At 34.8% G+C, this 15,118-nt stretch overlaps 1 protein-coding gene across 1 annotated transcript in view; it reads right to left on the bottom strand.

Annotated features, from left to right (window-relative positions):
• LOC118185511 (proteolipid protein 2-like) overlaps nucleotides 1-15,118 on the bottom strand; it is a 140,706-nt gene that overhangs the window by 7,249 nt on the left and 118,339 nt on the right. The window contains exon 3 of the mRNA XM_035355381.2: nucleotides 2,195-2,305. Within this exon, the coding sequence (XP_035211272.2) occupies nucleotides 2,195-2,305 (111 nt within the window). The remainder of the gene's footprint in view (nucleotides 1-2,194; nucleotides 2,306-15,118) is intronic.

The following is a 15,118-nucleotide window of genomic DNA, read 5'->3' as shown; positions in this document are numbered from 1 at the left end:
GGACAGGATTCAAAATGTATGTATGTACATGTGTTTGTGTATACACATGCATGCATGCATACATACATTTCTGAAATCAGTCCCGACACCAGAAAAATGCTGAAAATTCCAACAACAGTTTTGCCGTTTCTCCATAAATGAAAAATAAGTTTGAGAAAAGAAATTTCATTTACGAGATATGTGTTAGAAGTGATTTTATTTTGTTCGAAGGTTTGGACCATTCTGTTTCACGCCATGTTCCAAACTTTCTGCTCACAAAATAAAATGTCACTTTTAACACTTGTATTACAAAATACCTATTACTTTATTTCATTACCGTTTTTGAAGGTAGTAAGTGTGTAATCATAGAAATGATTGCCCATATGTTGCATGTTAATATAAATTGAAGGGCTTGCAGCAAGAGACTTAATAATCAAAAGATGGAATATTTCATTTCTAAACAAAGGTGGGCCATTTTGTGTTACGACATGGCAAGATGTAAACACAAAAGGAGATTTACAACAACTTTCAAAAGACTGGATTTATAAACTAATGCCAAATTGAAAAAAAAAATTCTTCGATCACAGATAATTTATTCACTTATCAGTGAAAATTTATACTGTTTTTGTTCCAGATTATTTGCACCCAAATTTAGACATGGATTTCAAAAGCGGTGGAAACTTGGTCTTAAAGCTCATAATCATGGGATATCCGAGAAGCATTTTACATTGTCTTGAGAAGCTGAAAACACAAAAGGGAATGAATGAGGCTACACAAAAACCAGTGACTATGAACACACTCGGGGGCGCAAGGCTCGCTCCTTATTACCACCGCAGATTCTTCCAATCCTTTCACCAAGTCTAAAATTATTTTTAATAATCTGCATACCTGTGGTTTCATGCAAGAGAAGATTTTCAAAGCTGAAACTTATTAAAAATTATTTACGTCCCATCATGGGACAGTCTCTTCTGATATTGCTGCATTATATATAGAAAATGTAATGGCACAAAGCATTAATTTTAATGAAGTGATTAAACGTTTCGCCATTACAAAAGTTAGAAAAGGAAAGTTTTAAATTACTTAATTTGTTTATGAAGTATTATAACAGTAGTCTGTTTGTTCCTAATTATTTATATAATTTCAATTCTATTTTATATGCACATAAAAATTTTATTAGAGATATTAAATTTCATATATTTTTTTAACCTAGTTTCACTTTTAATTTAAGGCTTACGATTGTGACACCAAAAGTTACCGCAAATTTTAGTGATACCACTGGAGAGAACTATGTGGTTATAGCAGATCTCAGCTACCTATCCGGCTGAAAGTGACCAAACGCTGATCTTCATTAGCTATCACAGCTCTTGGATAGATTAATTCTACTGAGTTTCCCCAAAAATGAAACCATGTCTTAATATTAATTTTTTCTCTAAAAAAAGCATTAGGATTTATTTTCAGGGGATATTTTATTTTTCATGCACAACGATTAATATTAATCCAATTACAATAATCTACATTTATTCATATACAGTCATATCACCTTCTATAATATTCAAGCTCCAAACCTTGAATTCTAACTTAAATTTTTCATGTCTAGAAGTATCGCTGTTCTTAAATTAGCACTTTTATTCTTGATGTTAGCCCATAATATGCATAATTAACACAGCTGTAGGTGATTTTATCCGATGAATGTTTCAGCCAAGCCACAACCTCTTTTCATCCTACGTTTCATGCAGTTACTGATTTCTGTATGTAAATGGTCCTTAAACGACACCTTTGTTGCAATATGAAGAGTCTGGCTTGTGGGCATAATTATTTAATCTAGTTTCCTTTCTTTGCATCTTTAGTTTTCATGGACCAGAAAATTTTTCTTGCTTCTGAATAATATTACATTATATACGGCCTGGATTAATTTTTATTCCCCCATAGGTTACACTACTGGGTAACAAAAACTAACTGGGTAACTACTGGGTAACATTAAGGAGCAAAACAACAGTCCACCTTTTATATCTACCACTATCACAGCACAAACTGCATGTGCAAGTACATATTTTAAAAAATAAAGTATTAAATTTTTTTTAAATTTCAATTAAATTTGAAAAAGTGTTTAGTATCTTAGTTTTGAACACGTGTGTGTGTATGTCTAACATATATGTACCTATATGTAAGCATCTATGTTTATTTTTTGAAGCAAATGGACAAATGATGATCTTACCGCAGCAAAAATCCTAGCTACCTGACCAGTTTTGCAAGCCCCAATAGTCACAAACATCAGAATAGCAGCAATCAAGTATAGAATGGCAAATATCAGATCATTGATGAAAATCTAATGAAAAAAATAAAAAAAACATAAAAATATCATTAGAAAATAAATTATTAAAAAAATGGAAAATTAATACAACTGAAAAATATGTGTAATGTATATTGCTTCAATTTTCCAAATTGCTGTTATCGAAATTATTAAAATTTAATAGATAAATATGACTAAAATTTCAGAAAAAGTCTGAAAGAGAACATAGATACAAGTTAGTGAAATTCTGTCAAATGGCTCCAAGTTTGGTTATTTTCCCAGAGCTTTTGTATTTTTTGTTATCACCTAATTTATCCAGTGTCAGGCTTCTTTACTACAGACTTGTTTAAGCTGTTTCAGTTCTTAGGTCTTGATTAAAAAAGTATTTTGTGCAGATATTATTCTTAGTTATGGAATTTAAATACAAAATTCATTTCAGTCAAATTCGACTTTAAAAAAAAAAGGTGCAGCATGCGACTCAGAGACTTCGATTCAAATTTATATTAGATTATATGTGTGTGTGTGTGATTATGGCAAAGCTTCGAGGGCTATCTGCCTAAGAGGAGGAATGTCTTCGTGGAGGACTTTCTAAGGGAAACTGGCTCGTATACATGTTACACATGGGGAAAACAACGAAAACGCTCATGCAGGCAGCCCATTCATGGGATTCGAACCTCGGACCAAACTACCAGTGTTCAGCAACTTTACCACTCGGCCGCTGATGGGCTATATTAAATTATCGAAAAAGTACACTATGGCTTTTTGACTAAAAGGATGAATCACTTGAGGGAAGACTGTCTAATACGGAAACTGGCTTATATTTACATCACACGTATCCATTTGCTAGGATGAAGTTAATTCAAATTATCAATGTTCAGTGATCACATCCACTGGACAATTAGTAGGCTAGCAATGGACATCATCATGTAGAAAAATCAACAGTTGCATATATTTATTTATAGCTATTACCCTTCTCTTTTTAATTTGATTAAAATGGAATTAACATTGAAAAAATACTTGAAAATAAATTTCTATTTAATTTTTTTTTAATTAATTTTGAGAATAAATGTTTTACTTAAAATAATAATTTTTTAAATACAAAAAATAATTATCTACAACCATTCTGATTTTAGTCAATTCAATTTATCCACATTCTTCTATCATATAACACATTCTGCTACAGCATTTTGTGTGTGCATTTCCCAGCAGTACCTCGGCTGCTCCACAAAATAAAATGAATAAAACTTGATTGAAATAAAGAAAAAAAATTAGAATCATAATATAAAATTTACAAATCACATTCTGAAAGCGAAAATTCTGAAACTGAATTTCATGTCTCCTTTTGCAAACCAAGCAATACATTACAGAAGCATCTCGTTCATTCCCGTCCTTCGAGAATTCGTGGAATCTTCTCAAATCTGCACAAAACTTACTGCATATCAAATAAAGATGGCTTAGAGTCACTTTACACTGAACGTTTATAGCGATAATATTATGATTTCTTACCCATTCTTCCATGAGTTTTCTGTGTATTTTTTTTTCTTTGTGAGGTCTTAGTTCTGTAGCTAATACTTTTTCATTAATAAATATAATAATAAAAATAAGAAACTTTATAAAACCACTACCTTTTAAAAGCAAAAACCGTAGTATTAAATGTCCAGTTTTGAGAAAGGCGGTCTGAGGTTCTCCTACCCCCTTTCCCCCACCATTGAGCTTTCGAGAGAACTTTCAGCTCGCCCTGTATTTTGAGCGTCTCTTGCTGTACAGATACATATGCCCACAAATATCTATCCTTCTCCAGGATTCGAACCCAGGCTCATCGGTACAGTAGTCAATGCTGCTAACCACTGTACTGGCTGGATGGCATGGAAGTAAGGTAGTTGTCTCCAGGAAATGCATTAACATAGCTGATAAAACTGCATGCATATATAATAGCACTTTTAATGGACAACAACACTGTAAAGGCAACAGTTTTATATGAACAGAGTGGGTGTAACTGGTACACTGGCTAAAGTTTTCAGCAAAATGAATCTATCTTTACTAGGAAAAAAATGCCAAAGTGTTTTCTTATGTGTTAATTGCAGTGTGTGAAAAATGAAAATAATGTTTGCATCACTCTTTCAGAAAACTTCTTGGACGAAAATAAGATAACAATTGGCAGTTTGCAATCTCAAAGTTTTGAAAGACTCCTTTGCATTTTATTTTCTGACAGCTTAACTGGCATTTGACAAATAAATATTGTTTAAATAATGTTGTATTGGAAATTAATGTAATTTATTGAAATTTGGAAAAAAAAAAACTTTTATGTATGGCTAACTTTTGATAATATCACGTTGAGTTTAAATTAAGACATTAATTACACTTTAAAGTTTTAAAAATATATAGAATTTCATGAACATTGGACAAAAGTTTAGATAAAGCACTCATTGACTAGAGAAGCTGATTTTAAAAAGGGTCCACAAGTTAAAATGTTTGGGAACCGCTGTACTATAGCATTCAAACGTGCCTCAAACTGCTGGGTTGTTACGCTGTGAGACAACAAGAAACAGCTTGGATATTATTGACCATCACTTATTACTTACCTAGCGCAGTAAGAGCTCAGTCTTATCACGCGCATATGGCATGAGGCCTTAACCAATGTGCGATTAAGTTATTTGAATTTCAGAATCACACAAGGACTAGTCAACCAATGGAATAAGAATTCATGTTGAATTTGTAGCTTAAAAAACGTTTTCAGGCCCCAAAAGTTTGATAACGCTTCACATGCAATACTCAAGAAAATGTATAGCCTATATGAATGAGTCACAGACATTGCCACATCCCTATTATTATCCCTATTGTTATCCAAATTTAGCCCCCATCTTCTCTATTGTTATTATAGCAATTCCAGAATGGATACCCCCTGAACCAAGCATCTTCTTTAAACAAGGAACAAAACAGCTTCCAGACCGCTTTGTTGTGATCATCAACATAACTTTGAAAATAACATGCTTTGCAAGTATATAACCACTGCACTTCTTTACCCATCTATTTGCCTCCAGGGCATATCTGATGCATAAGTATTAGATATGTCCTAATATACATATGTATGCATATTCTTCACCACTGAGAGGTTTCTCTAAGATAGCCATTTGCATGAATTCACCACAATCCTAATAATATTCAGTTTCCAATACAAAATTATTATTATGCTTACAGAATTAAAGATTCATTTAGTTTTTATAACGATTTATCAATAGCTGAAGTTTTGAGACATTTAATTTCCCCCTATTTAATTTCATTTTTTAATTCTTAATTTTTTCCCATTTAAGTCTATAACATATTTCCTTGTTGATATTTGTTTATTTTTACATTTTTTTATCCATAACTTACTTCTTAAAGCTTCCTGTTTCTTATGTTATCCCAGAAATTTGGTAAGTTTTAAAATATAATATAAAATCCGCGGAATGATGTAACAGAGTGTGGTTTGCAATATAAGACTTACCACAGAAGCAATTATTTTAGGTACGCTAATACATTTTAGGTCTAACTTTCACCAACAGATGGCATACTTAGTTTCATTCTGAACGCTATAAGAAAAAGCTAGACTAGGTTTATTTTAATATAGAAAAGGAAGCAAGGGTTATTCTCTTAAGAGGAGGGATGCCTTCGTGGAGAACTTTCTCAGTAAAACATGCTAGTATTCATGTTAGACAGAGCAAAATCCACAAAAACCAACCATGCAAGAAGCCCGTTTGCCTGGGTTCGAACCCAGGTCGAACTGTGGCAAACCAGAAGGAATAGGATGCAGGGAGAAGCATGTGTTTTAATTCTAAACAAGAAATTTTAAACCTATTAAGTAGGTTGTAATGTCATCTGGGAATCCCAGGGCGTCCACTCAGACTATCAAGAGCTTTGGTTCTATCATAGTCAAGTTTAATTGTGAACATTTTTTTCTGTAGTTTCTCAGAAATCAGTTCGACCACCCTGCAGAGCTGATGATTAGCTGGTAAGTTTCGATGAAAGCCAAACTTTTGTGGAATGATGATTCTGTTGGTGATGAAGACCCTGAGTTTTGATAGTTGCATGAATTGCTGCTTCAATGATCTTGCTAACTAACATAGGTTAACACACTGACTGGGTATAAATTTTTGGCAGAGTAGGAGGCTTGTTTGAGAGAGATGAATGCCGTTTTCATGGGTGACCGGAAGTAATCCATGTTTAAGAATGATGCTGACAATTTTTATCAGCAGGAAAAACATTTCTCTTAGTGAGACATTCTTTACCATTTTACTGGTGACTTTATCAAGGTCAGGGCTTCTCTTCGTAGTCTTTTCTCATATAGCTATTGATTCAGAAGGAATGCTGAACTTATGTTGAGTATGGATTTGCTGTGAATTGGACTATTATGTTGTGTGAATTGGAATATCATAATTGGTTATGTTATAATAATTTGGTTATGTTGAATGTTACTAGCGCAAAATTGAAATTCTATATGCGCAGCTAAAAATTCTTCTTTCTCAATTTTAGTGTAATGGATTTTGGTAGTTCAGAATACCGTTTATGGGCAGAATGTTTCTGTAACTTTTCATGACGTATGTCCTAGCTCACCAGATAGAATTTTATCCTCAGTAACGAAATTAATATAATTCGTGCAGCTGAGTAATACTTGTTCATTGATAAGAAATCTGACAACATCATGCAGTCTACTAAGGATTGTTTGCCAGATTTTGTATTCTTTGCTACTTTCTGCGAGCGGTGTTTTCTGTTGAATAATTGAATAAGATTTTTCAAATCGATGCCCCTTCATGTTTTAGTCTTAGGCCCTCTAGTAGAAGGTTTTTTTTTTTATGAGATAATTTCATCCATGGATTTCCTGTCCAAGCTGTCAATATCAATCCCCAAGTGCATTGCTACAAGCTTGAACTGGGTGCTGTTTAGAGTCTAGCAAAATTCTGGCAATTAGTAATCGCAGCTCCATTGTCTGATGGAATATAATAACTATGCCTAGGTAAATTCGATGATTAGTAATCGCAGCTCCATTGTCTGATGGAATACAGTCAAAAAGTCGTTAATCCGGACTCGTCGGGACTTAAGCGATTCCGGATTATCGATTTTTCCGGATTATAGATCATCAGTTTAAATCTGGTAAAATGGCATGCAGAAATTATAAAATTAAAAATATGAAACCGTAATTTACGAAATAAAGAACAATTATGATCTAAAGGGTATCAAAATTTACAAAAAAAAAAAAGCTTAATATTTATTTGTTTACTTTATTAAACATTTCTTTCAATGTAAGTTGTTTACGTTGCTTCGTTTTTTATGTGATAATACATTCTCTTTAATTCTATAAACAGACATAATTTCTTGTTCAGTTACAAAGTTCCGCTGTTCAAGTCCTATAATTGCTGTGTCCAGAATACCGACTAATTTGTCAATCGAAATTTTTTCGTTTTCAATAACCTCTGTCACTTTCTTCGCTATCGGAAGCGAATTATAATGACGAGGCATTTGATTTAAATCATATCAAAGACGGAGTACATCGAGATGAAATACTACATTGAGTAAGGAATTATAAGCCAAATAAAATAAAAACATCTGCCCTTAAGATAAGGATAGTGCTGACAGATCAACTTCCAATTCATTGCACGCCGCCGCGGCGTTAAAGATAAACAAAGTTTAGATAAACAAACGTTAAAGTTTAGATAAACAAAGGATATGCCTTTATCCATTTTTTGCAGCAATTCCACTTTTTGTTTAATGGACTCCGAAAGATACTTTCGCTTTGTATATCCTTTACATATTAGTAAATATATATCGGAAATTCTATTTGACATAATCGAAAGTTCAAGCTTACTTTTATAAAATTGCTCTAACAGTCTGCAAAAAATAATAATCCGGATCCAATTCGAAGATTAAGGAACAACGCAATCTGCAACATTAACTGAAATAGATAATTAGATAATTTTAGCTTAGCTTATCCCGTCCGTTATACATTAAACGCGCATTCGTAAACATTCGTATTTTGCGCACGCGCACACGCAAATTCGCAGCGGTAAAGGTCTTACGCGCATGCGTCAACGCGACGCATGCGCAGAAAGTTTGTAGCTTTGAGGTCCGGATTATAAATCATTCCGGATTATGGGTGTCCGAATTAACGACTTTTGACTGTATAACAACTATGCCTAGGGAGATTTGATGGTTAGTAATCGCAGGTGCATTGCCTGATGGAATATAACAACTATGTCTAGGTAGATTCGAACCAAATTTTGGTTTGATGATAATTCATTCAGCAGAGAAATATTTTGTGAATAATTGGTATTTCTGAACAGTAAATCAATAATTCCACTAACACCAGTGTCATACCATGTTGGAGCTGCTATTTGATCCTGGCAGCCTGTGCCAAACTAAGTACAACACCTCCTGTTATAGTTGAAATTGTAGGAGAGTTTTCTTTCTTCTCCTTAAACTTTCTCAGGTCATGTTGAATTTCTCTTTTGATTGTAGCGGTTCTCAACCTTGGTATCTCTAAGAGAAGTTCTGGTTTTGAAATCTCATCAAAAAATCAGTAAACTTTGACAAATCTAATTTCAACTCTTCAATGTTTGTCAAAAGCATAGTATTTGTCTGCACAATCTCGAACAATGAAGCTACGTCTTGAACGGACTTTGGAGTTCAGTGCTGAATCGGTCAAGACCATTCCAACATATCCTTTTGAAGTTCAGCTCTCAGTGTGAGTCCTGCATCGATGGCCAACTCACCGGCCATACCTTTTTTAACGACGAATTCATCTGTCTATTGGAATGTTATATGTTTCCGATTTTTTTAACAAGATTTATTGCTTCTTCTACAATTTTAATCCATTTCTCTTCAATATAAAGATGAAGTGCTTCTATTTTTATGACTGACTTATCAACATTTAAGCCTTTACTTTGCAATGAAATCTGAGTACAATTAACTTCTCTTAATACATCTTTCCAAAAGAAAAGATAGCAGAGAAATGTGAAATCACAGACAGCAGGCATAAGGTTCTGTGCACCACCTTTGGTGTCTCAATTTTTTTGCTGATCATAATTCCTCAATCACAGCCACAATGCCATCAAAATTTTGTGCCCATACTTTTACTGCAGCATAATGGGCACTTCAACGCATTGTTAAGAATCCTTTAACACACGCTTTGCTGTGTTTAAGAAGGAGTTCCCAGCAGTTAGTAGAAGCAGAAGAAATGTAAAAATTGTGTTTACTGTTCCAAAAAATGTTGCACATGATGCATTTTGTGCAAATGAGTGTTGGCCACATAAATTAACTGAATGATCTATACACTCAACGAAAACTGCTTTGTTGTTTTCTGCTTTGATAATAGCTTGCCCTCCTCAACGTATGCCGCTCATAACAGCTGCATTAGTATGGAAACGATACATCAGAATATCTAACCCGTCATTTTCAAGTTTCTTAAGAATTTCATCACTTAAATCAGCGGCTTTTTTTCCATAAAAAGGAAAAAATCCAGGTAATACTTATAATTAATTTAGAAATCAAACAACAAAATTCAGCATTCTATTTGCAATTTTTCACAAGGCTAGCTTCGATGTCCTGTGGAAAACCAGGACATCAAAACTGTGTCTGTTTCAAACCATCACCCTCAGCTGCCCTAAGAGGAGGGATGCCTTCGTGGAGGAATTTCTAAGGGAAGTTGGCTCGTATACACGTTACACATGGGGAAAAGCACGAAAACACCCATGCAGCCAGCCCGTTCGCGAGATTCGAACCTCAGACCGAACTACCAGTGTTCAGCGACGTTACCGCTCGGCCGCTGGTGAGCCCACAAATGAACGAGATAAGATAACATAAGAATGGCTGGGCAGGAGTCAGGCTACTGGCACCATTTATTGATGAAACAAGGAAACTAAAACATAATTTCCTTAAAGGCTGAAGGCAAAGATGGATTGGAATTAGGGTCATTAACTAGAACAGAAACATTTGACTTTCTGGTTCTAGTTAAATCTCTGGTAAAACCGTCAAAACTAGTCCATTGCAAATGTAACGCTGAATATTGCTGTTTGACTTCTAAATTAATATTTGTTCGGCATATTATTTTTACCCAAGTAATACTTCTTTGACGTCTGGTTTTCTCTTATTAATTTTCACATAACCATTTCACATTCCATTGATAGATTTATCAATCCACATACCCCTTTTTGCTTTTTTTATAATATTTTTATGGTTTTTTAAAGGTGTTAGTAGGTTATATTTTTTCACGGTGGGATGTCACCCCCCCCAAACGGCGGGCCGTTCCTCCCCCAGCTGCGCCATTACCTGGGTCTGCGAAATGGTGCAGATGATAGAATTTAAAAGCCATAAACCTTGCATCGGAATGCTGGGGGAACTAGGTTCTGAAACTGCCTAAAGACCAGCTGAGTAACTTGTTATCAGTAGACGGGGGTAAGCTATTTTGAGCAATTACGGGAAAAGATTTAGCTTTACATGCTCGAAACTTGTTGATAACAGATGTAACGAACGAGGTCCAGGTCAGAGAATTTATGAAAATTATCCCAAGTGACTTCCTTAGCCCAGGCATGATAAGCTCCGAAGATTTTGGGATTATTTAGTATCTTCTTCTTGATAAACACTACCGCAACTGATTCCTCGATATTGATTTGAATTTTCCATTTTGTTAGCCAATACTCAAGTTCTTGAATGTAAATTTGTAGATGTTGTTATGACTGGACTATAAAATGCATTTTGTGCCATGAGCGCTTTCACGTCGGCGTATATTACGAGAGTGGTGTTTGGTGACTGCGGAGTGTCGTTCACGTATATATTAAATAAAGTTGGTCCGAGAAGGGACACTTACAGAGTGTCGTGATTTTAATCTCAATTTTGAACACTCGACTTGTGGTTAGGTATTTATACCACTCTTGCCAAAGGTTGCCCTGTTATTGTGGTTTTGTGCGCACTTACCCTTCAACTTCGGCCTGAAGTGCAAGTGGCGTTCCCTTCGGACTCATTATGTGTACCCCGCATCAAAGACTTTACTAACCTGTGAACTGTTACTGCTAAATCTTTTGACACTATTAGGACTTCTCATGTGTTTGAAAATCGGTAAATTACTACACCGAGCTAGCGATCACATGCGGGAACCCTATTGCGAACGTTTCGAGTTTGCCTGAGCCGAGAAGGGACGCTTTTAAAATGCTGGCTAAAGACAGCTCGAGGTGTAGAAATCTGTGCCGAATACGAGCTGATGATTAGCTGGTAAGTTTCGATGAAAGCCAAACTTTTGTGGAATGATGATTCTGTTGGTGATGAAGACCCTGAGTTTTGATAGTTGCATGAATTGCTGCTTCAATGATCTTGCTAACTAACATAGGTTAACACACTGACTGGGTATAAATTTTTGGCAGAGTAGGAGGCTTGTTTGAGAGAGATGAATGCCGTTTTCATGGGTGACCGGATGTAATCCATGTTTAAGAATGATGCTGGCAATTTTTATCAGCAGGAAAAACATTTCTCTTAGTGAGACATTCTTTACCATTTTACTGGTGACTTTATCAAGGTCAGGGCTTCTCTTCGTAGTCTTTTCTCACATAGCTATTGATTCAGAAGGAATGCTGAACTTATGTTGAGTATGGATTTGCTGTGAATTGGACTATTATGTTGTGTGAATTGGAATATCATAATTGGTTATGTTATAATAATTTGGTTATGTTGAATGTTACTAGCGCAAAATTGAAATTCTATATGCGCAGCTAAAAATTCTTCTTTCTCAATTTTAGTGTAATGGATTTTGGTAGTTCAGAATACCGTTTATGGGAAGAATGTTTCTGTAACTTTTCGTGACGTATGTCCTAGCTCACCAGATAGAATTTTATCCTCAGTAACGAAATTAATATAATTCGTGCAGCTGAGTAATACTTGTTCATTGGTAAGAAATCTGACAACATCATGCAGTCTACTAAGGATAGTTTGCCAGATTTTGTATTCTTTGCTACTTTCTGCGAGTGGTGTTTTCTGTTGAATAATTGAATAAGATTTTTCAAATCGATGCCCCTTCATGTTTTAGTCTTAGGCCCTCTAGTAGAAGGTTTTTTTTTTTTATGAGATAATTTCATCCATGGATTTCCTGTCCAAGCTGTCAATATCAATCCCCAAGTGCATTGCTACAAGCTTGAACTGGGTGCTGTTTAGAGTCTAGCAAAATTCTGGCAATTAGTAATCGCAGCTCCATTGTCTGATGGAATATAATAACTATGCCTAGGTAAATTCGATGATTAGTAATCGCAGCTCCATTGTCTGATGGAATACAGTCAAAAAGTCGTTAATCCGGACTCGTCGGGACTTAAGCGATTCCGGATTATCGATTTTTCCGGATTATAGATCATCAGTTTAAATCTGGTAAAATGGCATGCAGAAATTATAAAATTAAAAATATGAAACCGTAATTTACGAAATAAAGAACAATTATGATCTAAAGGGTATCAAAATTTACAAAAAAAAAAAGCTTAATATTTATTTGTTTACTTTATTAAACATTTCTTTCAATGTAAGTTGTTTACGTTGCTTCGTTTTTTATGTGATAATACATTCTCTTTAATTCTATAAACAGACATAATTTCTTGTTCAGTTACAAAGTTCCGCTGTTCAAGTCCTATAATTGCTGTGTCCAGAATACCGACTAATTTGTCAATCGAAATTTTTTCGTTTTCAATAACCTCTGTCACTTTCTTCGCTATCGGAAGCGAATTATAATGACGAGGCATTTGATTTAAATCATATCAAAGACGGAGTACATCGAGATGAAATACTACATTGAGTAAGGAATTATAAGCCAAATAAAATAAAAACATCTGCCCTTAAGATAAGGATAGTGCTGACAGATCAACTTCCAATTCATTGCACGCCGCCGCGGCGTTAAAGATAAACAAAGTTTAGATAAACAAACGTTAAAGTTTAGATAAACAAAGGATATGCCTTTATCCATTTTTTGCAGCAATTCCACTTTTTGTTTAATGGACTCCGAAAGATACTTTCGCTTTGTATATCCTTTACATATTAGTAAATATATATCGGAAATTCTATTTGACATAATCGAAAGTTCAAGCTTACTTTTATAAAATTGCTCTAACAGTCTGCAAAAAATAATAATCCGGATCCAATTCGAAGATTAAGGAACAACGCAATCTGCAACATTAACTGAAATAGATAATTAGATAATTTTAGCTTAGCTTATCCCGTCCGTTATACATTAAACGCGCATTCGTAAACATTCGTATTTTGCGCACGCGCACACGCAAATTCGCAGCGGTAAAGGTCTTACGCGCATGCGTCAACGCGACGCATGCGCAGAAAGTTTGTAGCTTTGAGGTCCGGATTATAAATCATTCCGGATTATGGGTGTCCGAATTAACGACTTTTGACTGTATAACAACTATGCCTAGGGAGATTTGATGGTTAGTAATCGCAGGTGCATTGCCTGATGGAATATAACAACTATGTCTAGGTAGATTCGAACCAAATTTTGGTTTGATGATAATTCATTCAGCAGAGAAATATTTTGTGAATAATTGGTATTTCTGAACAGTAAATCAATAATTCCACTAACACCAGTGTCATACCATGTTGGAGCTGCTATTTGATCCTGGCAGCCTGTGCCAAACTAAGTACAACACCTCCTGTTATAGTTGAAATTGTAGGAGAGTTTTCTTTCTTCTCCTTAAACTTTCTCAGGTCATGTTGAATTTCTCTTTTGATTGTAGCGGTTCTCAACCTTGGTATCTCTAAGAGAAGTTCTGGTTTTGAAATCTCATCAAAAAATCAGTAAACTTTGACAAATCTAATTTCAACTCTTCAATGTTTGTCAAAAGCATAGTATTTGTCTGCACAATCTCGAACAATGAAGCTACGTCTTGAACGGACTTTGGAGTTCAGTGCTGAATCGGTCAAGACCATTCCAACATATCCTTTTGAAGTTCAGCTCTCAGTGTGAGTCCTGCATCGATGGCCAACTCACCGGCCATACCTTTTTTAACGACGAATTCATCTGTCTATTGGAATGTTATATGTTTCCGATTTTTTTAACAAGATTTATTGCTTCTTCTACAATTTTAATCCATTTCTCTTCAATATAAAGATGAAGTGCTTCTATTTTTATGACTGACTTATCAACATTTAAGCCTTTACTTTGCAATGAAATCTGAGTACAATTAACTTCTCTTAATACATCTTTCCAAAAGAAAAGATAGCAGAGAAATGTGAAATCACAGACAGCAGGCATAAGGTTCTGTGCACCACCTTTGGTGTCTCAATTTTTTTGCTGATCATAATTCCTCAATCACAGCCACAATGCCATCAAAATTTTGTGCCCATACTTTTACTGCAGCATAATGGGCACTTCAACGCATTGTTAAGAATCCTTTAACACACGCTTTGCTGTGTTTAAGAAGGAGTTCCCAGCAGTTAGTAGAAGCAGAAGAAATGTAAAAATTGTGTTTACTGTTCCAAAAAATGTTGCACATGATGCATTTTGTGCAAATGAGTGTTGGCCACATAAATTAACTGAATGATCTATACACTCAACGAAAACTGCTTTGTTGTTTTCTGCTTTGATAATAGCTTGCCCTCCTCAACGTATGCCGCTCATAACAGCTGCATTAGTATGGAAACGATACATCAGAATATCTAACCCGTCATTTTCAAGTTTCTTAAGAATTTCATCACTTAAATCAGCGGCTTTTTTTCCATAAAAAGGAAAAAATCCAGGTAATACTTATAATTAATTTAGAAATCAAACAACAAAATTCAGCATTCTATTTGCAATTTTTCACAAGGCTAGCTTCGATGTCCTGTGGAAAACCAGGACATCAAAAC

The sequence above is a fragment of the Stegodyphus dumicola genome, chromosome 4, assembly GCF_044657685.1.
Source record: "Stegodyphus dumicola isolate Sdum_Otavi_A_Nest chromosome 4, ASM4465768v1".
Classification (NCBI taxonomy): domain Eukaryota; kingdom Metazoa; phylum Arthropoda; class Arachnida; order Araneae; family Eresidae; genus Stegodyphus; species Stegodyphus dumicola.
Note: the sequence above shows the minus strand (reverse complement) of the source record. Positions and strands in the feature narration are given on the sequence as shown.